This window comes from Papio anubis, chromosome 1, assembly GCF_008728515.1.
Source record: "Papio anubis isolate 15944 chromosome 1, Panubis1.0, whole genome shotgun sequence".
Taxonomy (NCBI): Eukaryota; Metazoa; Chordata; class Mammalia; order Primates; family Cercopithecidae; genus Papio; species Papio anubis.
In genome coordinates, this window is record NC_044976.1 from 4,883,432 (window position 1) to 4,909,419 (window position 25,988).

The 25,988-nt window shown below is 55.0% G+C and overlaps 1 protein-coding gene across 9 annotated transcripts in view; it reads left to right on the forward strand.

Moving 5' to 3' along the window:
* KCNAB2 (potassium voltage-gated channel subfamily A regulatory beta subunit 2) overlaps positions 1–25,988 on the forward strand; it is a 109,759-nt gene that overhangs the window by 38,190 nt on the left and 45,581 nt on the right. For 5 of the 9 annotated variants that reach the window (XM_017956675.3, XM_017956671.3, XM_009181444.4 and 2 more), the window contains exons 2-3: positions 9,204–9,332; positions 10,529–10,570. In XM_017956675.3, the coding sequence (XP_017812164.1) occupies positions 9,256–9,332; positions 10,529–10,570 (119 nt within the window). In that variant the 5' untranslated portion in view covers positions 9,204–9,255. Of the gene's footprint in view, positions 1–9,203; positions 9,333–10,528; positions 10,571–10,597; positions 20,407–25,988 lie in introns of those variants that run through there. The other 4 variants (XM_017956677.3, XM_009181579.4, XM_031663975.1 and 1 more) reach the window with 2 other exon arrangements.

A 25,988-nucleotide genomic window follows, 5' to 3' on the forward strand; every position in this document is an offset into this window, starting at 1 on the left:
GTGTGTGTAGGTATATGTGTAGGTGTGTGTATGTATGTGAGTGGGTACATTTGTATGTGTGTGTAGGGGTGTGTGTGTGTTGGGAGAGGCAGCAAAGTCACACAGCAAAGGACATGGATGCTGGGAGAAGTGAGGCATTGGGGGTCAGTAACTCCACCTCCCATACCCTCATGCCCTCCCTATGTAAATCAGGTGCCAGCTCCCTCAACCAGAACATGTGGGTAACCGTAACAGGTTGTCCCCACACCAGGTCAAATCAGAAAGTGTCTTCTATTATTTTGTGTCTCTGTCCTTGACTCCTGGGCTCAGTCCTGACCTTCCCTTGTGGTTTCTTGGCTTAAGCCATTCATTTATTTCCTGCTCTCACCTGGGTGCACTGACTTCTTCCCAGCTCATGCAGGCAGTTCAAGTGGCTCTGGCAGGGTACAGATTCCATCTTTGATGCTGAGGTTGAAGGAATTGGAGACAGTGCCCCCAGAGCTCCTACTCAGACCCCCCAGGGCACATTTGCCCCCAAAATAATAGTCATTTACCATTAGCATCAACAGAGAAATTGTGGCCCCAGGCCTCCCATTCTGCAGATGAGGAAACTGAGGCTCCAAGAGAGGCCCTTGCCTTGGTTAGCTGTGCCCCAGGGAGTTTTGCTCCATTTATCCATTTAGTCTGGGGCTGCTCTTCCTTGTGTGTCCTTGCCTAGAATCATGTATGGGTCCACCTTTTCCAAAAAACTGCCAGCCCGGGCCGGATGCAGTGGCTCACGCCTATGATCTCAACCCTTTGGGAGACTGAGGCGGGAGGATGGCTTGAGCCCAGGAGTTTGAGACCAGCCTGGGCTGCAGAGTAAGGCCTCATCTCTATAAAAAATAATAATAATAATAATAATAATACAAAAATTAGCCAGGCTCGGCCACGCACATCTGTGATCCCAGCTAATTGGGAGGCTGAGGTGGAAGGATCCCTTGAGCCCTATAGGTTGGGGCTACAGTGAGCCGTGATCAGGCCACTGCACTCCAGCCTGGGGAACAGAGCAAGACCCTGTCTCAAAAAAGAAAGAAAGAGAGAGGGGCATGGGGCAGCATGGGGAGGAAACTGCTGGCCCTAGATCTCATGACCCAGGCTTGCCCCAGGAGCCAGAGTCCCATAAAGGGGTGCTGTGGGCTTTCCATCAGTCCCAGAAAGTGTCTCACCAGCGATGCCTTCCTGGGGCTGTGGCTTTCATGACAGTTCAAGACCCCCAGGATTCCTTTCTGTGTTTAAATAAACTCAGCTTCCTGTTCTCTCACCAACTCTGCATTCAGAGCCCAAACTGGCAACATATTTGGCCTTTCTAGAAAAACTACAGTTGAGAAAACACCTCCACTTGGGGGTCATAGGGGAACCGAATATTCACACAGCCTTCAAGAACCTTCCCTGTGATTCCTGGTTAATCACGAAAAATAGAAAGAGCTGTGGCCGGGTGCAGTGCCTCATGCCTGTAATCCCAGCACTTTGGGAGGCCGAGGTGGGCAGATCATGAGGTCAAGAAATCGAGACCATCCTGGCCAACATGGTGAAACCCCATCTGTACTAAAAATACAAGAATTAGCTGGGCGTGGTGGCACACACCTGTAGTCCCAGCTACTTGGGAGGCTGAGGCAGGAGAATTGCTTGAACCCGGGAGGCAGAGGTTGCAGTGAGCAGAGATCATGCCACTGCAGTCCAGCCTGAGCGACAGAGCGAGACTCCATCAAAGAAAAAGAAAGAAAACAAAAGAAAAGAAAAGAAAGAGAAGGAAAGGAAGGAAAGGGAAGGAAGGGAAGGAAAAGAAAGAAAAGAAAGAAAGTGGTGTGCCCTGGCAGACACCACCTTAACCAAGTGGCCAGACCTGGTCTTGTCCTCGATGGGCAAACTCGCTTGTTTGTCCCTTCCTGGATGCATGAGAAGGACAAGACCCCCCCAAAAAGGTTCAGCTAAATTGAATCCCGAAACTGCAGTCAGACAAATCCAAACCGAGGGACTGTGTGCAGGACAGATGACCTGAAATTTTCAAAAAAGGTCAGTGTCATAAAAAACAAAAACGAAAAAAATGGGGGGTTGCTTCTAGATTGAGAGAGATGAGAGAGAAATAACCAATGCCATTTGTGAGCCTTGAATGGATCCCAGATTTTTGTAAAGCTGTAGGAGTTATTTTGGAATAATTGGGAACACCCAATAGAGGATCAGGCGATACTGAACTAAGTATCTTAGGTAGAGTGCTGGTGGTGTGGTTAAGACAAAACTCTCAGGTAAGTGCTGAGGTATTGAGGGGTGGAGCTCAGGGGATTGCAACGCACTTTCAGACAGTTCAGAGAAAAGTGTGTGTGTGCATGTGGGTGTGTGCACATGTGGGTGTGTGTGCATGTGTGCATGTGGGTGTGTGCGCATGTGTGCATGTGGGTGTGCACGTGCGTGTGGGTGTGTGCGTGCGTGTGGGTGTGTGTGCATGTGTACATATGTGTGCGTGTGCATGTGCATTGCATGTGTGCCTGTATGTGTGCATGTGTGTGCATGTGTATGCCTGTGCATGTATGCATGTGCGTGTGTGCGTGGAGAGAGAGGAAAAGGGGAGGAGAGGAGCGGGAATGCATACGAGTGAGATAAGAGGTAAACAATTGGTGAGTGATTGGGATGAAGAGTATATGGGGATTTATTGCCATTCCAATTATTTCCACTTTTATGAGGTTTGAAAGTTTTCAAAGTAGTAAGTTGGTAGGAAGAAAGAAAATGCCTGTAGAGGGAGCCTCCTGACCTTCCTAGGTCCCCTGTCTTTGTCAGCCAACCACGTAAAGGGAAAGAGGATTTAATGACTGGATTCCTTCCTGGGCTCCAAGCATTTTCACATCTTGCTTCTCTTTGCTCCATGAGAAGTTAGGCAGGCCTGTGTGAATGCTCCATGCTTCCGTTTCTCCAAATCTAAATCCGGAAGATTTGCTCCAGGTCACTCGCAGACCAAGTGGAAGTGGAGCTGATGGGAGGGACCTAGCCTGTGGGCTCCCTGCTTGGACCCTGGGCCCTGCACCCCCTCAGCTGCTAGGCTCCCCTCTTGGGTCTGGTGTGTTGGCAAGCGGTTTCTGAAGCCTGTTCTCCCAAGTCCCGGCGGTGTCAGGGAGCCCGGGGCCACCCAGCTTAGCCGTGTCTGCCTCCCTCTGTGCTGAAGGAGCCACTGTGCCCAGCCTGGAACTCACAGCATCCCCCTTAGGATGTTGGCTCCACAGGGATTGGCTGCTTGGCAGATACAGTCGCTCCTGATTGGACAGTGGCGTCTGCAGCTCGAGAAGGTGGACTCTGGGCTCTGCCTCTGTGTGTCTTACATCCTGAAATGCAAAGCGGGGGCTGTGGGGAAATCTCACCATCCCCTCCTCCCCTGGGAGGTGGCAAAGGTGGTGGAAGCCTGGTGAGGAATGACACAGAGGCTGTGTTCGTGGCCCACAGTTCCTTGTAAAGTGGTCATCAAACGGCGTACAGTTCCCGCCTGTGGCTGCAGGCTGGAGAGCTGGCGGCTAGCACAGACACAGCTTGACCTCGGGTCAACACTTCTCGGAGTCCAGAGGGGTGGGGAGTGGGACAGGTGGCCTCCCAGGGACGCCTCCCTGAGTGGCCAGCGGTGCCGCTTGCCCCTGCACCTGTAGCTGCCCTGAGCACCCCCACTGGACACAGCGGGGATTGCACCCTCCGGAGAAGGCTGCCCTGTTCCACATGCGAGCCCGTCCCCAGCGCCGTGGGCCGTGTACCTGCAGTAAAGCAGACCACCAGCCCCGGCTGCCTCTCCAGTGCTCTCTCTCCTCCCGCCTTCAGCAGGCTGGGTCGCAGAGGCATCCACCCACTCATTCATTCACTCAACAAATACCTGTTCCGTGTCTACTAGGTGCCAGGCACAGCTGGGAACCAGCAGACAAATCTCCCTGCTTTCCCGGAGCCGGCATCTTGGTGGGCAGACAGCACAAGCCAGACGAGTAGGTGGAGGAGAAGGCATGTGAGCAGGTGACAGGCGCTGGGGAGAAACAGCCCAGGGGCGGGAACAGGGAGTGTGGGGGAGACAGGGATTGCGATGTAAGGGAGGTGTCCAGGGAAGACCTCCACCAGATGGTGACCTTGGCATAAAGAGGCAAACATGGGAGGGGGCTCAGGCAGACCGTGGTCAGAAGTTGAATTCGGGCAGGAGGAGGGGGAGTGCATCTGTCTGCTGGGTTCACAGACCCCCAGGGAGCCAGTGTGTCAGGGGCCAGTGTGTGAGGGACTCAGCAGGGGGATGTGGCTAGAAAGGTTGTGGACCCACTGTTGAGATTGGACTTTGGCTCTGAATGGAATGGAAGCCGTTGGAAGGTTTGGAGCAAAGCAGTGACATAATCTGACTTATGTTCTGGGAGGATCACCCTGGCTGCATAGAATCGGCCAGTTGGGGTGGAGGTGGGCGCAGGAAACGCTGGGAGGAGCAGCACAAGAGCCAGTGGCAGCCTGGGCCTGGGAGAAGACAGGGAGAGGCACGGGCCCCTGGCCCAGGGCTGGATTGGATGTGGGAAGCGGGACATGGGAAGAAGGGAGGAATCAAGGTGACTCCCGGGGGTGGAACTGACACCTGTGAGGGTGGGGAGCTCTTTACTCAGCTGAGACCACCCTGGGAAGAACTGGGCTGGGGGTGAGGGCAGTTGGGAGCTCAGTGTCTGACCTGGGAATCCGAGGCACACATTCCCCACCCTCATAACTGAGCCACACAGGCAGGGAATAAACAGCTCTGGGGTTCACAGGGTGGAGTCTGCAGCATAGCGACAGGGTTCAGAGCCATGAGATGGGCAGAAATCTGAGGGGTTTCATGGGGATGGAAAAGAAGGGGTTCAAGGCCTGAACAAGGGCAGCCGCTGGAGCACAGAGAGGAGCAGGAAGAAGCCCAGGAGACTGAAAAGGAGTGGCCGGAGGGATGGGAGGGGGGCATGGAGTCCCGGGAGCTGGGGAAGCCGCAGGCAGCACCTCTGTCGCCCTGATACGATGGCCACCACTGGACCTAGCAATGAAGAGGTTACCGCGACCTTGGCAAGTGCTGCTCCCACAGAGTCGTGAGGGCAGAGGCTGATTGGAGACAGTTTATGAGCTGGAAGAAGGAGAGGAATCGCAGACAATTGAAGGAAAACTTTTTGAGGAATTTTCTTGTGAATGGAAGGCAAGAAACAGTGGAGAAGAAAGTGGGTCTAAGAAACTGTGCTTTTTAGGCCAAATGAGATGGCTCACGCCTGTAATCCCAGCACTTAGAGAGGCCAAGGCGGGCGGATCACTTGAGGTCGGGAGTTCGAGACCAACCTGACCAACATGGTGAAACCCCGTCTCTACTAAAAATACAAAAATTAGCGAGGCGTAGTGGCGCACGTCTGTAATCCCAGCTACTCGGGAGGCTGAGGCATGAGAATCGCTTGAACCCAGGAGGCAGAGGTTGCAGTGAGCCGAGAGCACGCCACTGCACTCCAGCCTGGATGACAGAGTGAGACTCTGTCTCAAAAAAAAAAAAAAAAAAAAAACCAAAAAAAAAAACACACAAACAGAAGCTGTGCTTTTTGTTTTCTTTGGAGGTGAGAGAAATAACTCATTGGCTGCAGCTGGCAATGCCTCCTGAAGAAGGAGGAATGAGATTGAGTGGGTGTGGGGCTGGGGGCGGCCACGTGGCCGTGGACACTGTGGAGCCGGTTCACTGGGTAGCCACAGGAAGGAAGGCAGGCGGCTTTGAGCACGGATCACGTCTCTGTCTGGGGAAGGTGGCTTCTGGTTGCTTGTGTTTTCTCAGGGGTCTGGGAAGCAGCAGCGGCAGCTGAGGGTGGGGTGGGAAGGGAGGAGCTGCGAGGTGTCCCCTGAGCCTGGGAGAGAAGATGGCATAGAGCAGGTGCCCACAGACTCTTTCTGTAAAGGACCGGGTAGTAAATAATTTAGGCTTTGCCAGCCAGCCAGTCTCTGTTGCAGCTCCTCAGCCCTGGCCTTGGAGCTCAGAAGCAGCCTGAGAGGATTTGTAAACAAACGGGCATGGAGGTGTTCCAACAAAACTTGATTTACAAAAATAGGCAGCAGGCTGGCTCTGGCCTGCTTAGACTCCTGGCCCTCGACCTCGCCTCCAGGCCAGGGGTCTTCAAAGCATGGTCCCTGGGCCTCCAGCATCAGCGTTACCTGGGACTTGTGAGAAATGCAGATTCTCGGACCCCACCCCACGTTCATGGAACCAGTGACTGAGTCGCTGCAGTGTTTCCAACCCGAGTTGAGTTTGTGATTCTGGAATTCTGGAAGTTAGCTCAGCAGCTAGACCCAGGAGAGAGAGGTGTGGGGTGGGCTACACGCCCTGTTAAAGGCACAGGCATCCCAGCCCCCAGCCCCTTCTTCAAGCCTGTGTGAGGACATCCTGCCTGCCATGGGCCATGTTTGCTTATACAGCCTCCATGGGGGGCTCCCTGGGGACGGGCTGTGGTGATGACTCTGCTCTCAGCAGAACCCTCCACTCTGCAGGCCTGGTTTCCTGTCCACGTCCCTCAGCTACTCAGGGGAACCTGGGGGCAGGAGCTCCGTTTCTTGTAGGGGCAGCCTCCCACAGCAGGAGGGCTCAGCCAGGGTTCAGTGAATGAAGAAATGCACTGTCCTCTGATCGAAAGCACAGCATCTTTACTAGTTTAACGACAGTTTTTTAGTGACTTTAGTGAGATGATTTGATTTCCTGCCTCTGAGTCATCTAAGAGCAAAATGCATGAGCTGCTAATGGGCTGAAAGAGAGGCTGCCCTTGAGGATGCTCCAGCCCCCCAGTGCTGCAGGGATTCAATCACCCCAAAGCCAGGTAACCAGCCTCGGCCTCCCAAAGCTCTGGGATTATAGGCGTGATCCACCGTGCCTGGACTGAATGAGGGTCTTTAAGAAAAAAACTCCAGGGGATGGTCACCAACCCGTGCCACCTCCTCTGAGGTTAGCATGGTGCTGGATCTTCTCTGCATCTTCTGTCCTTGTTTTTGGTTTTCATTTTGGTTTACTTGAAACAGGATCGCCCAGGCTGGAGTACAGTGGCACGATCATGGCTTACTGCAGCCTCGACCTCCCAGGCTCAAGCGATCCTCCCACCTCAGCCTCCTGAGTAACTGGGATTATAGACATGCACCACCACGCCCAGCTAATTTTTTTATTTTTTTGTGGAGGCCGAGTCTCTACAAAAAAAAGTCTGTATGTTGCCCAGGCTGCTCTCGAACTCCTGTGCCCAAGCAATCCACCTGCCTTGGCCTCCCAAAGTGCTAGTATTCCAGGCTGGTCCCGTTTTACTAGCAGGTCTGCACATGGGCTCACATTGCCCACTCAGAGGTGACCTCTGTTATTAGGGGACCTAGACCTGCTCTGCCTGGACCCCAGGGACAGAGGCTGTTTGTGAATCCCCTCCCTTACTTTGCTTTTCTTCCGAGGACGCCGGCTCCCTGGTGACAGGAGGTCACTGTTCTGGGGAAAAAGAAGAGGGGGAAAAAACAAAGCCAATCCACCACTTGGCTAAGTGTCAGGTTTCCCACCAATTTCATGGGTTGCTGTGGACGGGTGGGGCTGTGTTTTGAGCCCAGGCCATCCCTTTGCCCGTGGGTGCGGGACCACATTATTTTGGATCAGGGGTCCTTTGTCCTTCCAAAAGCCGAGCCCCGTTCCAGGCATGGGGGTGCGGCAGCGAGCGAGACCCACAGAACCACTGCCCTCCTGGAACGCACCCCCCCAGAGAGGGAACTGGGGCACCACAGACCCGTGTGCAGGCAGCAAGGACGTGGTGTTGGCTGGGGAGTGGCAGGGACCCCTGAGCCTCACAGTCGGGGCTCATGGCACTGAGAAGCACTGCAGCAAGGGTGCAGCCAGTAGAAGGAGCCGCAAGTACAAGGGTCCACAGGCAGTGTGAGCTCAGCCTGCTGGGAAGGCCAGGGGCCTGGGCCGAGGGTCAGGTGGCAGAGCGAAGGGTCCTGGGGGGCAGTGCCTGGGAGAGGGAGGAAAGAGCATGGGACCAGATTCGCTTTGAAAATAGAAGCCCCAAGCCAGCAGCCAGCCAGGTGGAGCAAGGCGTGCAGGGCTGAGAGGGTTCAGGAGGCGGTGGGGGGAGCCACTGGGAGGGGACCAAGGAGTTCAGGTGAAAGACAGCAGTGGCTCAGCCCAAGGGTGGAAGCCGGAGAGGTGGGTGGACGGCTGGATATTGGTAGCCGTACTCATTATCAATGCTGCTGTAACAGCTCTTCACAAACCCTGCATCTTCAAACCGCCCAGAGTGAGATCTCCTGGTTCCTGTGGGTCAGGTATTGGGGCAGAGCAGGGCTGGGTCTGCTGCATTGGGACTGCTGAGCTGCAGTCGAGGTGCTGGCCAGGGCTGGGCTCGCCTTGGAAACCTCTGGTAGGAAAGGATCCACCTCCAGGCTCGCTTATTCGTTTGAAGGACTCCTTTCTTTGGGCTGTTCGGCTGAGGGCTCAGCTTCTCACCAGCTGTTGGCCCGAGGCTGCCCTCAGTTCCTGCCCCACGGGCCTCTCCAACACCGCAGCTTGCCTCATCAGAGCCAGGAGGGACAGTCTCTAGCAAGACAGAAGTGGCAGTCTTGCCATTACCTTTGCCATGTTCTGCTGGTTAGAAGTGACTTGCTAGGTCTAGCCCACACTCCAGGGCAGGGGCTGTCCCAGGGCAGGAATCCCAGGAGCAGGGGACATCAGTGGCATCTGACAAGCTGCCTGACTTAGGAGCTCAGTGGCAGCACCAGGAAGCTGCACTGGGCTCGAGTCAGGGCAAGGGACAGTGTCAACGATGACCCTGGGGGACAGCAGTGCACTCAGGAGCTCAGAAAGTACACAGATGCCCCCTGGGCGGTCTCTTCTGCACCATGTGAGCAGCAGAACCTGTACCTGCGGCTTCAGACCAACAGCTGGGCTGGTGTGGAAGGACCCCCACGACATGGAGGGTGGGAATGTGCAGTGATGGAGTGTGGAAACCCTTCTCACAGTTGTCACCTGCTCTCCAGTCCCTCCTGAGCCCATGGGCCTGCCTCCCTGCTGTCTGTCTGCCTGTCTGTCTGTCGGTCTGTCTCTCTGCTGAGGGGCTCCCCGATACCCTGAACCCAGACAGTCTCCTAGGCCTTTGTGATCCCAGAGTCTCCCGGCCGAACCGGGTTGATCTTTTTTAACCACCACCCTCTTCCCCTCCCTTATTTTGCTTTTCTTCCAGAATTTTTCCACTGTAAAAAATCCAGCAGGTCTGAACAAGTGAGGCTGGCTCCATGTATCCAGAGTCAACGACGGGCTCCCCGGCTCGGCTCTCCCTGCGGCAGACGGGCTCCCCCGGGATGATCTACAGGTGACCTCCCACCCCCTCACTCAGGCCCCCTCCCAGGGTCAGTCCTGCCTCCAGGAGGGGTTCCCAAGGCCACTGTCCTCCCCTCTGGAGGAGGAAGGGCCCGAGCAGGGCCCACAGGCTTCTGCCTTCCACGGGGTTTCGAGGTGCACGCCGGTGAGCGTTTTCTCCAAGAAAGGAGCAGGGGCTTTAAAAACCCAAGTAGGAAAGAAAAAGCAAAACTTTTCCAGGGGGTTTGAGCCGGAGTAGACTCCTTTCTTGTCCCTGACCCTTCCGAAATACCTCGTTTGAGGTTAACAGAGGGCCCGACAGTGAGTGCAGGGCCAACCCCAGCATTCTGTTCCTCCCACTTTATACATCACGGGCCCTGTGGCCCCGCCAGTTTCCCCTGAGCAAGGATCACGACCTTGCAGGCCTTTGGGGAACCACGTCTACCGGTTTCCCAACACCTGAGGGAGTGGGGACAACCAAATGTTCCCAGGGCACCCTGACCCCCTCCTTGTGGAACTCACTTCCGCTTGCAGCCCTGGGTGTTTCTGTCTGCACCATAAACAGTGCTGAACGGCAGTGCTGAACGGCAGTGCTGGCTGCGGAGGGCGTCCAGTGAGAGCTGAGCCTCTGGGGGCAGAGCACAGAACCCAAGAAAGATGCAGGCACAGGCAGTACCCCAGCAGCCCATTGGTCTTGGGCAGCCAGACCTTTCCAGATAATCACTGGGGCCTGAGCCAGAGCCCATGTCTGTGACAGCCACAGGGAAAGGCAGTGTCTGTCCTAAAAAGCCCGGCAGGCACGTGCGGGCTTGCCAGCACACGGGCTCTCTGCACGTCTGGGTTGGAGGGTTTTTGAGCCATTGCCCACAAGCATATTGCAAAGCAAGTCCCGAAGCATGTGCAATCCAAACCAACCCTCACCCAGAGGTTCACCACGGAAAATAGGGCCTGGCATGGAAGGAGCCCTTGGTGTCCAGAAAACTGGCTCCGGCTCTCTGCCTGTGGCCACCGGGTGGCGCTGCTGCAGAGCATTTGGCACCCGATGTGCATCCTCAGAGACTGCCCTGAGCAGGCGGCTGGTGGGGGGCCCAGGGGCATGAGACATTGGTGGTGCTTTCTGACCTGCACCTGCTGGGGTTGATGCCAACTGTGGACTCTCTCTCTTCTCTCCCTTTCTCCTTTTTCTCTTTCCTCCATTGCTGTCCGAAGTACTCGGTATGGGAGTCCCAAAAGACAGCTCCAGTTTTACAGGTAATGAGTCTTCATTCTCCCTAAAACCCAGCGAGCCGAAGGCCAGGGAGTGGGCGGGAGGACTGCACCCTTGCCGAGCAGGGTGTGCTGGTGTTTTCTGTGAAGCCAAAGCCCCCTGAGACCCCCAGGCTCTGCTTGTCACCCTCCGTGCCTACCCCCACAGGACACTGTGCAATGTCCTGATGGAAAATGTGAAGTCAGGTTAATTGTATGTGTTGATCTGCCAGAAGTTTGCTTTGATTTGAGCAAATGGGCTTTTGATGACTGCCAAGCTCTCAGCCAAATCTACCGTTAAAGCTTCCCTCCTCAGGCAGCGCAGGAGACGCCTTCCTGTGGTCGCCGGCTTGTGCTGCTTCCGTTATCAGAGTACAGGACGTGGCGAGCCCATCCGTTCCCTCTTTGCCTGTGGGTTTGAGCTGATCTGGAACTCACAGAGCTCCTCAGGCTCATTGAAGGTTAATGCCTGCTTGGGGGTGTGCAGTACTGATATGACTTGGATTAGTGACATCTTTCTGATGTGTTTCTCTGTTGGTGAATTAACAAACCGGGCACATTCACCTGGCAAGAGACCATGCCCCAGTGGGACGTGGCATCAAGATGCCAGGCTTAGGGCCCCACAGGGTGCTCTCGGGGAGACCCGTTCCTCCCCCTGGGCTGCTTCTCCCTCACCTGTAATGCAGGGGATGCATGTTCTTGGTGCAGCCTCCAACCCTAGGAAGTAAAATGTCAGGGCTGCCTGGAGCCCGTGGGCAGCCTCCCCATGCCTTGGGACTGTTTGGGGAATCGGCACGGCTTCTGGCAGTAGGTCGCTGGTATGCATTGCTGCATCTTGGCGGTCAGGCCAGGAGGTCTCTCTGTTTGGACCCGGACACCTGGTGACAGTGCTTTGGGGGTCGTTGTCAATGCACCAGGCAGTGGGCATGGGGATGGCAATGTATTTCCATGTGGCTTTTCTCTCTCTGCCCCCGCCCTGGGCCATCGCCAGCCTTAGCACCTCTGACGGGGACCATAGACCTAGATGCTCAGAGTGATCTGTGCCACGCCTTCAGTGCCTCCTGGGAGGTCCTGCTGCTTACGGGGAGCTCTGAAGACATGGCCAACTCTTGGATCCTACTGAAATTTTGGTAGATAAGATTTTGCTTAAAATAGTTAAATCTGAACTCAGGCTTGCAAATGCTTTTCCTGGATGAAATGTTTGTATTATGATGTATGTATGCATGGTGTAACACATCCTAACAAATATACACCACTCATCCCAGGGGATTTCATCAGTGAAACGAAACGTGTACCTGAACTGCATCCTCAGGGAGCCTGGGGCAGCCTCAGTCCTCGAAGGGAAGGGGTGAGGTCCGATGAGCAGGCAGGAAAATCCCAGGTGCAGACCTGCCAGCTCAAAAGACCTGCCCACAGGTACAGACCAGCCAGCTCCAAGGGCCTGGCCCCAGGAGGGGCCAAGTAAATTGTCCAGTGTGACCAAGTGAGAGCCTTCCAGCCCACTCACGGCCCTCAAAACCCCACAGCCTCAACATGTTGTCCATCCCCTGGGAACACTGTGCATGAGAACCTTCATTTCCAGGTGGCCTGCCCGGCCCCAAGGGAAGCTCTGAAGCTTACCCTCTAGGCTCTCAGCCCCAATTCCAGTGCCCACAGGCTCTGGCCATCCTACCCCTGGGTCACTTGGGTGTCTATTGTGGGGGCTCTGGAGATAACCTCTAAGGGCTAGGGTCCTTGTTAACAGGCTGGGGGCCACTCCTAGTAGGGCACCTCATCACTCCAAGCATGCCACTAAACATGGCTGTTGTGTGGTTCTTTCAGTTATGTAGGCCTAGCCCTCTCACAGGGCAAAGGTGTTAGAGGCATGTGCCCTGCCCGCATGCAGCTCCCAGGAAAGGAATAGACGTAGGACACTGTGCCAATCAGCTGTCCACCAAATACTGCATAACAAACAGCTCCAAAACTCAGTGCCACACAGCAATCGGCATCTTTTCCTTGCTCCTGTGTCTGCTGGTTGACCAGGCAGCGTGTCTAAGCTGACTCGGCTGGGTTTGTCTCCAAGCTGCAAGTTGAATCCCCATGTCCTCCATCTTCCCATCCTTAACTGGGGCCTATCCCAGGCATGTCCTTCCCATGGCAAAAGTACCAGAGGAAAAGCAGAAACATGCAGGGTCTCTTAAGGCCTGTGGTTGGGGTCGGAGCGCTGTCACCTCTGGGCTCACACGCTTTTGACCAAAGTAAGTCTCATGAACCAGCCCAAAGTCAAGGGGCTGGAAATATATTGCCCCCACCAGTGGGAGGAGCTATAAAGTCACATGGCAAAGGGCATGAGTACAGAGAGGAGCGAAGGATTGGGAGCAATACTTCCACGTACCCCAGGTCTCAAATAGCTCCAGTGATCTCCAGAAGGCAAAGCACATCCTAGGAGAAGCCCAAAGAGCCTTTTGGGTTCGAGAAAGGAGGGGCCACAGCCGGCCGAGAGCCAGGAAGGCTTTGTGGAGAAGGCAGCAGGGGCTTGGATCTGGACCTTGAAGGCTGGGCAGGATTCACCACAGAGGCGGGAAGCACATTCCAGTCGATACAACAGCCTGAGCTGCAGCTCAGAAGTGTGCACAGAGAACAGGAAGCAACAGTTACCCAGCCTGGGCCATCACGGACATGATGGAGAATAAAGAGAGGCAGGCTGTAGAGGTGGATGTTGGTGGGGGGCCTCGAATGCCTAGCAACAGGGCTCGGAGGCACTCAGAGGGCACTGGGGAGCCATCTATGGTGTTTGAGCAGGGCAGGGGTCACAGATCTGCTCTAGGAAGGAAGCCTGGTAGCAGGGAGTAAGACAGGGGAGAGAGAGGCTAATGCAAGGAGACCAGACAGTGTCCAGGAAAGGTGCAGGATGGCTGAGCTCCAGGAACTGCATGGAGAGAATGAAGGGGTGCAGGGCCTGAGAAAAGGATGTCAGAAGCCACGTCCACGGGGCTTGACCACTGATGGGCAGGTGCTGAGACAGAGAGGGACAGAGTGGAGCAGTGGACCCAGGGAAGGAGAGGGCCCCATTCAGAGCACGTTAGGCTGCAGCCACCACCCAGTAGTGAGGCACAGGCCCCCCCGACCAGGGCGACATGTGGGGAACTGACAGTGGGCTTGGGCCTTGGGGACAAACCATTTCAATTGCCGAGGCCTTCCCAGCTAGTCACCCGCAGCCAGACACCTCCAGACTCCATGTCCACTCCCAGCCTCCCACTTCATTTACCTTCCACATTGTGTCTGGGGCACTGATTTCCTGTCCCCCACCTTCCCCCATGGCAGCTACCACTGTTTGCCCATTTGTTGTGGGGCAGACGGTTCCGCCTCCATTCAGAATCCCACATTCACTGGCGCGCTTTCTCAGCCGGAAGATGATGTCACGCTGGGACTTTGCTGGCATCCTGTGACACACAGTGACCCCAAGGGTCATGACCCTGGGGTTGGGGCTCAGCACTTAGCCTCATCCCAGAGCTCAGCCTGGTTTGGCATGGTCTCAAAGCGTTTCCCAAACCCCAGGTCAGGACATGTGCTGTGGAGAAGGGCTCCTGTGTCCCTGCCTCGAGCGAGTGGCAGTGTGGAGTCCAAATAGCAGGTTCTGGAGCTTTCCTGCCATTTATAGGTACTGGCAGTATCAGATATGCCAATCTGAGGTGCGTCCCCAGAGGAGATGAGGAGCATCTGCCTGTGTTGAGCAGAGGCCTCTCCAGACCCCCTTGGCTGTGGGTGGTGGTCCCGTACCACGGGGCCCCTGGCTCCCCTGCTGCAGACACAGTTCAGATTTGAGTGATGTGTGGAAGCCACAGGCTCTGTGTCCCGCACTCAGATACCAAAGAGCAAGGCCTGCCCCTTTCGACCTGTGGGTCCAAGGGTTTGTGTTTCTGGCACGTGGGGATGGTGGAGGCAGCAAGGGTAGGCCTGAGGGACTGGCAGGACCCCCGCCACCTTGGGCTGCACCCCAACCCCATGCACCAGGAGTCAGCCTTGCCAGGTTGCAGCGCGGAACTGCACTTCCCGAGCTTTTAGGGGAAGAGGCACTCGTGAATAATTCAGCCTCTTTCGCTGAGATGAAAACGCCCTAATAGAACTAATGGACTCGCTGCCTCAAAACTCGAACCTGGTGGGACTTATCTCATTCACCAATTGCTTCTGACGTCCTGCAGTGACACTCCCTAATGAAAAAGCCGCCGTGCCAGATCCTTAGAGCGTCTGGTGATCCCTAATAAACTAGACTGTGGCTTTTTTAACGAGCAGACGCCCCCACGAAGGCAGGTGAGTCCTCCCTTCAGCCCCAGGACTGGATGCAGCTGCTACCCTCCTAGGGGAGATGCCGCTTGGGGGCACGCATCCGCGGGAATGAAAACAGAGGAGACGGTATTTTGGGGTGGTTTTGTCTGATCTGGAATTAGACCCTCTACATTTTTTCAAAGCAGAAGACCTCAAAAAAGAGCCAGCCTGAGGTAAACTTGGAATGACTGTGATGGACGGGGTGGCGGGCGGTGGGTTTCAGCCAGGCAACGCCTCACAGCCCAGACCTGCCCGAGGCTGACCGGTTTCGCTGTTTTCCCGTCTGCGGGAGACACGGGCGTCTAGCTTGTACCTCGCTGTGTTCACCGTTGATTAAGTTTCAGCATTTTCCGGTTTTGCCCAGAGCACTGTCAGGGAGGTTTGGTCTTGTCTGAAATGTCTGTGCAGGAAGCACGTGGCGAGGGAGCCGGGGGCTGCTTGTTTGGGCCTCGGTTTGCTGGTTGTTCTTGAGCGAAAATCATTCTGTGTTTGCACTGATGCAATGCCGTGCGTTGTAGAACCGCACCCCGGAATGGTAGCTGCTCCCCTTCCATTTCCGCTTTGGAGAACTCTGGCTGGGCTCTCTGCTCTCTGGACAGGTGTCGCCATTCAGAAGAGACGCTCAGGATTCCTTCTCAGTCTTATGATGTATGCTTCGTTGGCTTTCAGTAAACAGAGCAATTCAGAAATTCCAGCTAGAGGAGTCTGGGGGGAGGTAGTGATTCCTACTGACTTAATGAGGTTAACATCGTCCTTGCATTTTTCCATGTCACGGTGTTAATTCACATGAATTCCCCTGGGCCCCTGACCTACAAGAATAGATTTGCACAAGGCAGGCCCAGCCCAGGAAAGAAGCTGTAGGTGCCACGTAATTAGCAGTGGCTATTGAAGAGGGGCTCGTTTTTCTTGGTACCGGGGCGGTGAGGGAGTGTCAGGGCTCAGAGACCCTCACTCTGGAAAGCGGCCGGGATCTGGGATATTTTGAATCAGAAGTCAGGGTCACTGTGCTCTTGAGCGCAGGAGAAGTGGGGACCCTGAGGCAGGAGCCCGACAGTGAGGCTGCTCCCTCCTCCCTGCAGTGTCTTACTGGGGCCCCTTCATCCAAGGACCTAACGCTGCTAGAGTCTCCTTCAGCAAAAGCCCGGCATAGAGCCCCAGTGTGAGGGAGTCCAGAGGAGCCGGCCTTTGTCCTCTGTCCCCAGGCACCGCTGGTAACGGGCAGAGCCCCTTTACCTTCTGCCTACTCCCATCCTTCTTCCCCCAGAGCAGCCCTCCCAGAGTCATGACCCTTCAGAACCACAGGGAGCCCCCACTGTGCAGAAGGATGCAAGTTCTGGCATGGGAGCCCCCTCCCCTACACAAGAGAGGGCGACCTGCAGAGAGCTGCTGGGTCTGAGGTAGGAAGCTAGCCCCGCCCCCATCAACGGCTGCCTGGCACTGCTGGGAAATGCCCAGGTATAGCTCTGATTGGCCTTTTGGAGCCTGGGCCTTGGTTACTGTTCTACAAGTATCTGAGCCCCTCCTCTGTGCATGGGGCACTCCCGTGGGCACTGGGCAGGGGGCAGTGGCAGCAGGCAGAAGGGTCCTTGCCCTCCTGGACCCAACCTTCAGGGGAATCCAGCAGCCGTGGACCCCTCATGGCACCAGCCCTGCTCCTCACCCCTCCACCCCATGCCAAAGGCTGCCATTTCTGTGCCCACAAGTTCCCTGGCCCAAGCCCTGCCCTGGCACCATGGGGACAAGCTCGCAGCAAGAGGCTCTGGGCTCCCTCCATGCCACAGGGCCCCCACCTGCAGGCCTGCTCCCAGGGCTGCGAGATGAGCTCTAAGGAAAGATTGCAAGCGGGCCCCCACAGAGCTGCCCTCGCTCCCTTCTCCCACCCACATCCCCACACTCGGCCCTCCACCATCTTGTTGGGAAGGGGGCGATTATTCACATCTGTGTTCTCTCCCGTTAAGCATTTTCTAGGGAGATTTGGTGTCTGTGTGGCTCACTCCCCTCACTCAAGCCTATGGTCACAAGTTCCTTCCCGCCCTGCCTGCTGGCCCCTGCTGGTGGATTTTTCTCTCCACGGCATTTATCAAAATTGGTGTCTTATCCCACGCCCCCCCAAGAGACTCGCTCCGTGCTGCATCACCAACTCCCACCCAGTTGTCCAAAGCCTCATCTCACACAGCCCACAGCAGCCTGGTACAACAGGCCTCTGCCCAGCCCACCGCACAAATGTGGAGGCTGAGGCCAGGAGCGGTCAAGGTGCCTGCCTGGGTCACACCATGGGCAGGTGACAAGCAGAGCTGTCCCTGTCCAGAAGCTGGGCACTCAGCCACCCTGTCCTCCCACCCCAGGGCCTTGGCTGCATTTCCAGAGCCAAACCAGACCCAGGTTGCTTTTCATGAGTCATGTCTTGAAAGCTAATGACTATTGATCTCAGCCTGGTCGGGCCAGGCAGGGAACTTGCATGTCTGAGGCTGGTCCTGCCTTTCAGAAAGAGCCCTGCGGCTGCAGCCTGCCCAGCTGGCCTTCCTTCTAAACACAGACCTCAGGAAAGCAAGAGTTGGCCCCCATTTGCCCCACACAGGGCTGGCAGCCGGCCACACGGCCATCTCAGAAGCAGCTGCCTGCTGCGCGCATGGAGGGAAGGGAGTGGCCGGCCAGTAGGCAGGGAGGGGAAGCTGGTGCTGCTGTCTGTGGGTGCCAAGGGCCTCATTTCCTAAGATGAACCTCTCCTGGAGTCCGGGCCTCTCTGCCCTCCAGAGCGATTCTCCCAGGAGGCAGAGGGTTTTCCATGCCAGGGCACCTGCCTGCTTTAGCGTCCAGAGGTCCGGCAGCCACCATCCCTCGCAGCATAGAAATGAGCAGTGGTGAATGCAACTCCTGGCGTGGGAACCCCCCAGCAAGAGAGGGCGACCTGCAAAGAGCCCCTGGGCCTGAAGCAGGAAGCCAGTTGTGTCCCTGCCAGCTGCTGTCCCGGCACTGCCGGGAAATGCCCAGGTATAGCCCTGGTTGGCCTTTTGGAGCCTGGGTCTTGGTTTCTGTTCTACAAGTATCTGAGCCTCTCCTCTGTGCACCAGGGGCACTCCTATGGGCACTGAGCAGGCAGCAGTGGCAGGAGGCAGAAGGGTCCCTACCCTCCTGGACCCAACCTTCAGGGGAGTGAATTCAGCACATAGGACAGCTAGAAAGGAATCTGCAAGGTGGATGATGGCGAGCGTAATGGAGACAGATCACAGCAGGAAAGAGGCACGTGGCATGGTGTGCGTGGGGCGGAGAGTAGGATGGGAAGCACAGGCCCCCTGGGAGCCATGCCCGTCAGACGGAGGTGCAGGCTGTGAGTGACCAGCACGGCAGGCTCCCTGAGGACAGCTGGCTGCCCGCTTTTGGGGAGGGAGCCATCCAGCCCTGACCAGGGTGGTGGGGCCGAGGCCTGTGTGGACACTGCTACCATCTCCCTGTAGGGGCTCCTCAGGGGCTCCTTGCCGGCTGGTCTCTCTTTCGCTCTTCTCTGAGCCCACCTTCCCCACCTCAATTGCATGTTCATGCAACAGGCATTCGTAGGCTCTGCTCTGAGCTAGGCCTCATGCTGGGCACAACAGGGCAGACATGAATGATGGTCCCTACAAATAAGATACAGACAAATACTTGCAGGGAAACCTCCACGAAAGAGGCAGCTGTGGGGCTCCTGGAGGTGGCCCCCCTCTCTGGGTGCACATATGGGCAGAGCAGTGAAAGGTCAGCAGGCCGGTCACCCATTCTGGAAGGACCCTGGTACATGGGGCTCATCACAAACTCCTGCCCCTTATGGGTCCTTCCTTTGGCCCCTGGAGCTCAGCCCAGGAAAGGCCCAGCCTAGGGCAACTCCAGGACATCTCAGCCCCCTTCAAGGACCCTGCCAAAGCCTCTGTAGCTGTCTCAGCTCCCAGGATAGCCCTCCCAGCTCCTCCCCAGGGATAATCGAACTTTTCCTCTCTTGGGGCAGAAGTTGGGGACAGTGCTGGTTCCTTTGCAGTTCCCAGGCCAGGTTCCAGGATCCCCCTGTGCAGCTGACCCAGCTGAAATGGTGACTTCCCCTCTGCACCTTCTCTCTCTGGCAATGACGCAGGGCTGCAGTGCAGTCCACCTGGGCCATGGCCCAGGCTGCAGTCAGGTGGGGTGAGGGTCACTGGACCGGGGACCTCCTTTGTGTTGAGCCTGCCTCCTTGTCCTCATTGCCCTGTCACAGACTCTGCAGGGTGAGGACTCAGCCCCGAGGCTGCCCTCACTGGTCCAGTCATTGTTGTGCACATGAATTAACACCAGTGGTTGAGTTCTGGACACATGCTTTCTCCCTTGGCCTTTTAATTGTCCACTGTCTCTCAGGGCTCATTGCACATCAGTCTATGTTGAGACGCCTCATTCTTGACAGCAGCACAAATTCCCACTATGTGGATGGATTGTCACTTAGGCAACCAGTTTCCCTACTGATGGACATTTACATTGCTTTTAGTTTCCAGGAATGTGCGTTCATCATTTCAGCTGACTATTTAGCAATGGTTCTTCACATAGAATCTTTGAAACTCCCCTGTCCCAACTAAGCCTATTTCCCCAGGCCACTCTCCTCTGCAACCTGCTTAAATGCATTCTGCTTGGTTGTTCTTTTGCAAAAAGCATGAAGCCCAAAGATCTCTGCGGTGCAATGATGCTTTCAACAAGCAGGGAATGTGTTGTATAGATAGCATTTCCCTTTACAAGGCTAGGAGCAAATAGGACCTTCCCGGGTTGGGGCCACCTGGCATGCAGGGGTGAGGTGCCTCCCTGGCATAATTACAGGAGAGTTTACTTCAGCAACAGTTGTGCCCTGCGCTGCTTTCCCAGGGACAGCTTTGCCCTGGGAACCACTTCAAGAGAGCACTGTGATGTGGTACCACAGTCACCACGGAAAATCAACCCTGGTCTTCAGCATTTGGGGGGCTCAGGCTCTGCATGCTCTCTGTGCTCCCGTTTTCATTTGGACACTTGGGGTGCAGCTGTCCTATCTGGAATGCAGCTTTGCCTGTGCTTGTCTCACAGATGCAGGGGGCAGAAAAGGGCAGCTTAGCCAGAGTTCCTGGCAAGCACTGCTTTGCGGACTGAGAATCTCATGCCAAGAGATGTTTACATCCAGGGGCCGGGTCCCACTCCTAGACACCAAGACCTCCTGGTGGCGGCACTAGTTAGAGGATGTTTCACTGCAGCTGCCCCCTGCCCCAGGGCCAGCCATCCAGCCTGGGGCACGCGGGGCATTGGCACACTGTCTAACTCATCACCGTCTGGACAGTGGCGGCTCCCAGGCCAGGCGGCACCATGTTGTCCATGACGTACAGCGAGAGTCTGCGGAGCGTGAGCAGCAGGTGCCACTCTGAGTGGGCCCTGCATCCCGTCCGCCAGACGGACACGCTGGAACTGCAGCGGCTGCGGGAGGTGCGGGCAGCTGCCCAGGCCAGGAACATGGAGAGCTTCCTCCGCATGCACGGCCTCTCCCTGGACGGCTGCACCGCCCAGCGCACAGGCATGAAGTATCGGTAAGGGCTGGGCAGGGGGGATTGGGGTGGGAAGTCTGATTTCAGCCATGTAAAAATGTATAAAAGGGCCGGGCACGGTGGCTCACACCTGTAATCTCAGCACTTGGGGAGGCGGAGGCGGGTGGATCACCTGAGATCAGGAACTCGAGACCAGCCTGGCCAACCTGGTGAAACACCGCCTACCAAAAATACAAAAATTAGCCAGACATAGTGGGGCGCGCCTGTAGTCCCAGCTACTCAGGAGACTGAGGCAGGAGAATTGCTTGAACTCAGGAGGCAGAGGTTGCATTGAGCTGAGATCACACTACTGCACTCCAGCCTAGGCAACAAGAGCGAGACACCACCTCAACAACAACAAAAATGTATAAAAGAAGAAAATGAGGCCAGGCATGGTGGCTCATGCCTGTAATCCCAGCACTTTGGGAGGCTGAGGTGGTTGGATTGCTTGAGCCCAGAAGTCCAAGACCAGCCTAGGCAACATGACAAAACCCCATCTCTACCCCAAAATACAAAGAAATTAGCTAGGCGTGGTGCCATGCACCTGTAGTCCCAGCTACTTGGGAGGCTGAGGTGGGAGGATTACCTGAGCCCAAAGAGTTTGAGGGTGCAGTGAGCTGTGATCACACCACTGCACTCCAGCCTGAGCAACAATGTAAAAAGTGAGACGCTGTCTCAAAAAAAGAAAAAGAAAAAGAAAGTGAAAGTGCCATAGTCCTATCCTCTCAAAAGAAAAGTCCTATTAAGAGTTTGGGGCCAGGCGCAGTGGCTCACACCTGCAATCCCAGCACTTTGGGAGGCTGAGGCAGGCGGGTCACTCGAGGTCAGGAGCTCAAAACCAGCCTGGCCAACATGGTGAAACCCCATCTCTACTAAAAATACAAAAATGAGCTGGGCGTGGTGGTGCGCACCTGTAGTCCCAGCTACTGGGGAGGCTGAAGCAGGAGGATCGCTTGAACCTGGGAGGTGAAGGTTGCAGTGAGCCGAGATCACACCACTGCACTCCAGCCTGGGTGACAGAGTGAGACCCCGTCACGCAAAAAAAAAAAAGTTTGGTAAATTCTCCACGGGATAAAAATGTGTGGGGGTGTTTCTCCATGGGGGAAAAATGTGTTTCTGGGTGTTGGAGCCCCCTGCTGTAAATGATAGGCACATAGGTCTGAATTCACTTGGAACCTCCGCAGGACTTGCTTTTCAGTGCGCGGGTCTCTGAATTCAGCACCTCGGACAGCGCTCTGCCAGCCGCCGTTCTCTGGCTGGTGTAAATCCGTGTCAGTTGCAAATTGACAGCTTTATCTTCTGTGCCTCTCAGGAACATGCCCTTGTGAGAGCCAGTCAGCCAAAGGGGACCCTCCCCACCCAGGCCTTGTAGAGTTGCCAGTTAAATTTGAATTTCAGATAAACAGCGAGTAACTTTTTAGCATAAATATGTTCCATGCAATATTTGGGACGTAACTTACACTAAAAAGCTCCTCATTGTTTATCTGAACTTCAAATTTAACTAGGCGTTCTGTGTTTTATCTGGCAACACTCAATCTCTGGCTTCCATCTGAGACAGACCCCAGGGATCATCTGCGTGCTCTCTGCAGAGTGGAGTGCAGGCCGGGACTGCTCCTTTAACGTTTTCTCTTGTGGACAGAGTGTTTAGTCACACCATGAGCAGGTGACAGCCAGAGCGGCTGGTTGTCATTGTTTGAATATGTGGTTGTAATTTGAAGAAACGAAACACTTCTGCTGTGAGTCCATTAGATGGCAGAGTTTTTCAGGCTTTGTATCCTAAATCCAGCTGTAAAGGAAGGACAAAGGGTCCGCTAGTTCGGCCACAGCTGACCTCCTCGTTCTGCTGGAAATTTCTCAAGAAGGAGACGCTGTGCATTCATGACGGGCTAGTCATTGATTCCTTTTGTTTATTCAGTAAATGTTTATTGAGCGTCTGCTTGGCACCAGGCGCTGGGCCAGATCCTGGAGCTGCTGCATGAACAAGATTAACCAGGTCCCCACCCTCACTGCAGCCATGGCCTGGGGGGTGTGGGGGGCAGAGAAGCAGCGAGCTCACACGGAGACAAGTTCCAACAGTGGCCACTGGCCAAGGCAGCAATGCAGGACAATGCAATAAAGAGAAACCAGGGAGGCCAAGGGGGAACCCTCTGAGAGAGGAGTCGTCTAAAGATGTGGAGAACATTCCAGCCCAAGAGGAGAGGGGATCTGGAATGGATGCCTCTCTCGCTTGGAGGAGTGAAGAGAAGGCCCAGGCGGCTAGGCTGGAGGGAGGAAGGTGGAGGACACAAGACGATGACACAGGAGGGGCCAGACCCCATCCTCCAAACTCAGGGGAAACCTCAGCTCCCTCCGATGTGGACAGGATTTGTGATGGAGGAGAGTTTAGTGGGTTAAATCAAGACCCCTAAAATTCACATTCATCCTAAACCTCAGAATATGACATTAGGCTGGGTGTGGTGGCTCATGCCTGTAATCTCAGCACTTTGAGAAGCAGCCTGGGTAACATGGCGAAACCCCATCTCTAAAAACAATCAAAAAATTCGCCAGCCATGGTGAGACGTGCCTGTGGTCCCAGCTAACAGGTGGCTAAGGCAGGAGGATCACTTGAGCCCAGGACTTCAATGCTGCAGTGAGCCCTGTTTGTGCCACTGCACTCCAACCTGGGCAACAGAGTGAGACCCTGTCTTTAAAAAAAAAAGAAGAAGAAGAAGAATGTGACATTATTTGGAAATAGGGTCATTGCAGATATAATTAGTTAAGATGGGGCAATGGGGCCATCGAGAATAGAATGGACCCTAATTCCTACGACTGGTGTCCTTATAAGAAGGCCATGTGGTGATAGAGAGAGGAGCAATGGGCCCATAACCCAGGGAACTCCGAGGAGTCTCGGCGTTACCAGTGGAGGGTGTCCATCTTGAACAAAGAATTGGACAAAACGCACATACAAAGCAAGGAAAGAAAGAAGCAACAAAAGCAGCCGGGTGTGGTGGCTCACGCCTGTAATCCCAACAGTTTGGGAGGCCAAGGTGGGTGGATTACATGAGGCCAGGAGTTCAAGAGCAGCCTGGGCAACATGGCAAAACCCCATTTCTACTAAAAATACAAAAATTAACCAGTCGTGGTGGCTCACACCTGTAGTCCCAACTATTCGGGAGGCTGAGGAAGGAGAATCACTTGAATCTGGGAGGTGGAGGTTGCAGCGAGCTGAAATCAAACAAAAGTACACTCCACAGGATGAGAGTGGGCAAGTGGCTCAAGAACCTGGATACAGAATTTTCTGACGTTTAAATACCTTCTAGAGGTTTCCCATTGGTCACTTGGTGTACACCCTATGTAAATGAAGTAGTGGCCTGTGATCATTCTGATTGGTTGCAGAAGGTGACCAATCAGAAGCTGAAGTGAAGTTACAAAGTTACACTTCTGTGTGAATGAAGACTTGGCCCACGACCAGCCTGATTGGTTGCAGGAGGGAACCAATCAGAAGTATCTTCCGTTTTTCATCTGCCACGCAGAAAAGGGGGCACCGTGCAAAGAGAGTAGCCTCTGGTTCTTTTGTTACTTGGGCGTGGAAAGTTGGGGTTTTCCTTTTGACTTAGTTCTAGAAAGTCAGCGGGAATTGGCCTTCAGTTCCCTGCCTCCAGACCCTGGTCTCCTGCCCCACCAGGAGCCACCAGACGGTGGAAGGGGCAGGAAAGGACACCTCACTAGGGCGTTTGGAGGGAGCCCTGCCCACACCTGGACTTCAGACTCTGGAAGTGGGAGAGAAGACATTTCTGTTGTTCTAAGTCCTCTAATTTGGGGTTCTTTGTAATGGCAGCTGCAAGGAACTAGCACAGGTGAGGAGGACATGTCTTTTATTTGCCTGAAGCCCCAAGGAAAATGTCTGAGCAGCCTCGGAGACACTGCAGGACCCACTGTGGGGCTGAAATCTTGGGGATCTCCCTTCTCAGGGAGTGGAGGGGATCTCAGGGAGTGGAGGAGACCAGAAGGCAAAGGACCCCCCCTTTTTTTTTTGAGTTGGAGTTTCGCTGTATCGCCCAGGCTGCAGTGCAGTGGCACAGTCTCAGCTCACTGCAACCTCTGACTCCCAGGTTTGAGCAATTCTCCTGCCTCAGCCTCCCGAGTAGCTGGGACTACAGGGATGCACCACCACACCTGACTAATTTTTGTATTTTTAGTAGAGGCAGAGTTTTGTCATGTTGACCATGCTGGTCTCAAACTCCTGACCTCAGGTGATCCGCCCACCTTGGCCTCCCAAAGTGCTCGGATTACAGGCATGAGCCACCTCACCCCACCGACAAAGTCCCTTTAGCAGTTGATGGGCCAAAGGTTGTTGTTACACCCAGGTTGGGGTGAAGAGGGGCGGGGAGCGTGGTGGCCTCACTCTATCTGGTGAATTTCATTTTGCTGCACCCAGGTTGGTAGGGGGTGGGTGGGGTGCTCCGTGACTCAGACCACCAGTTATTAAAGATCCCAGATAAATTTATTCCGTGGTGACCTCTTCTCCGTCAGCAACTGGGCTGGGTCTCCATTAAACTTGGTCTTAAATATGAGTATAGAAAAGATGATACCTGGGGATAGGCACTGCTCGGTGCCACAAGGAACCAGCTGTTCCCCTGGCCTGGGCGTTTCATCAGCTGAACTGAGCTCCAGCTGGTGGAGGTGGCCAGCAGCATTCCTGTTGCACTTTCCATTTTTTGAGACAGAGTCTTGCTCTGTCGCCCAGGCTGGAGTGCAGTGGCGCACCCTAGCTCACTGCACCTTCTGCCTCTCCCTGGTTTCCATGTTATCCTGCCCTCAGCCTCCAAGTAGCTGGGATCATAGATGCGAGCTACCATGCATGGCTATTTTATTTTGAGACGGAGTCTCTCATTTCTGTCTCCCACTGGAAATGCTGTGGCTGCATCTCCACTCACTGCAAGCCTGGGCCTCCCTGGTTCATATGCCATTCTCCTGCTCCTTTAGCCCTCCCCTTATTGGGACTACAGGCCACTGCCTGCTAATTTTTTAGCTTTTAGTAGGATGGGTTTCACTCGCGGTTAGCCAGGATGGTCTCATCTCCTGACTCCTCGCCATCCTCTCACTTATCCCGGTCCCAGTGCTGGGATTACAGGAGCTTCACTGCCACCGGCCGATGGCTATTTTTGCATTTTAGTAGAAATAGGTTTCACTTATATTGGCCAGGCTGGTCTCAAGCCTCCCTGACCTCAAGTGATCCACTCCTTCCTCCGCTTCCCAGTGCTGGGATTACAGGCATGAGCCACTCACGCAGCCCCACTTCCCATCTCTCTTAAGTACTTCTGTCCCCAATCTCCGCTGCCAAAAGACCCCAGATGAATTTTTAAATCCACACAGCCCCTGTGTAAGCGTGAGGGAGCAGGGTGAGGGCAGCCATTTAGCAACGGTATTTCTCCCTGTGGATGGTAGGGTTCAGAGATGTGGCCTCAGAATGGCAGAGAGATCTCAGGGAGCTGTGACTAGGCTCACGCCCACTGGCTTGGGGATACACTAGCCTCTGTCTAGCTTGCTTCTTCTATTCCCATGCAGCTGGGAGGAACTCAAACTCCCACAAGGCCTCCGTGGAC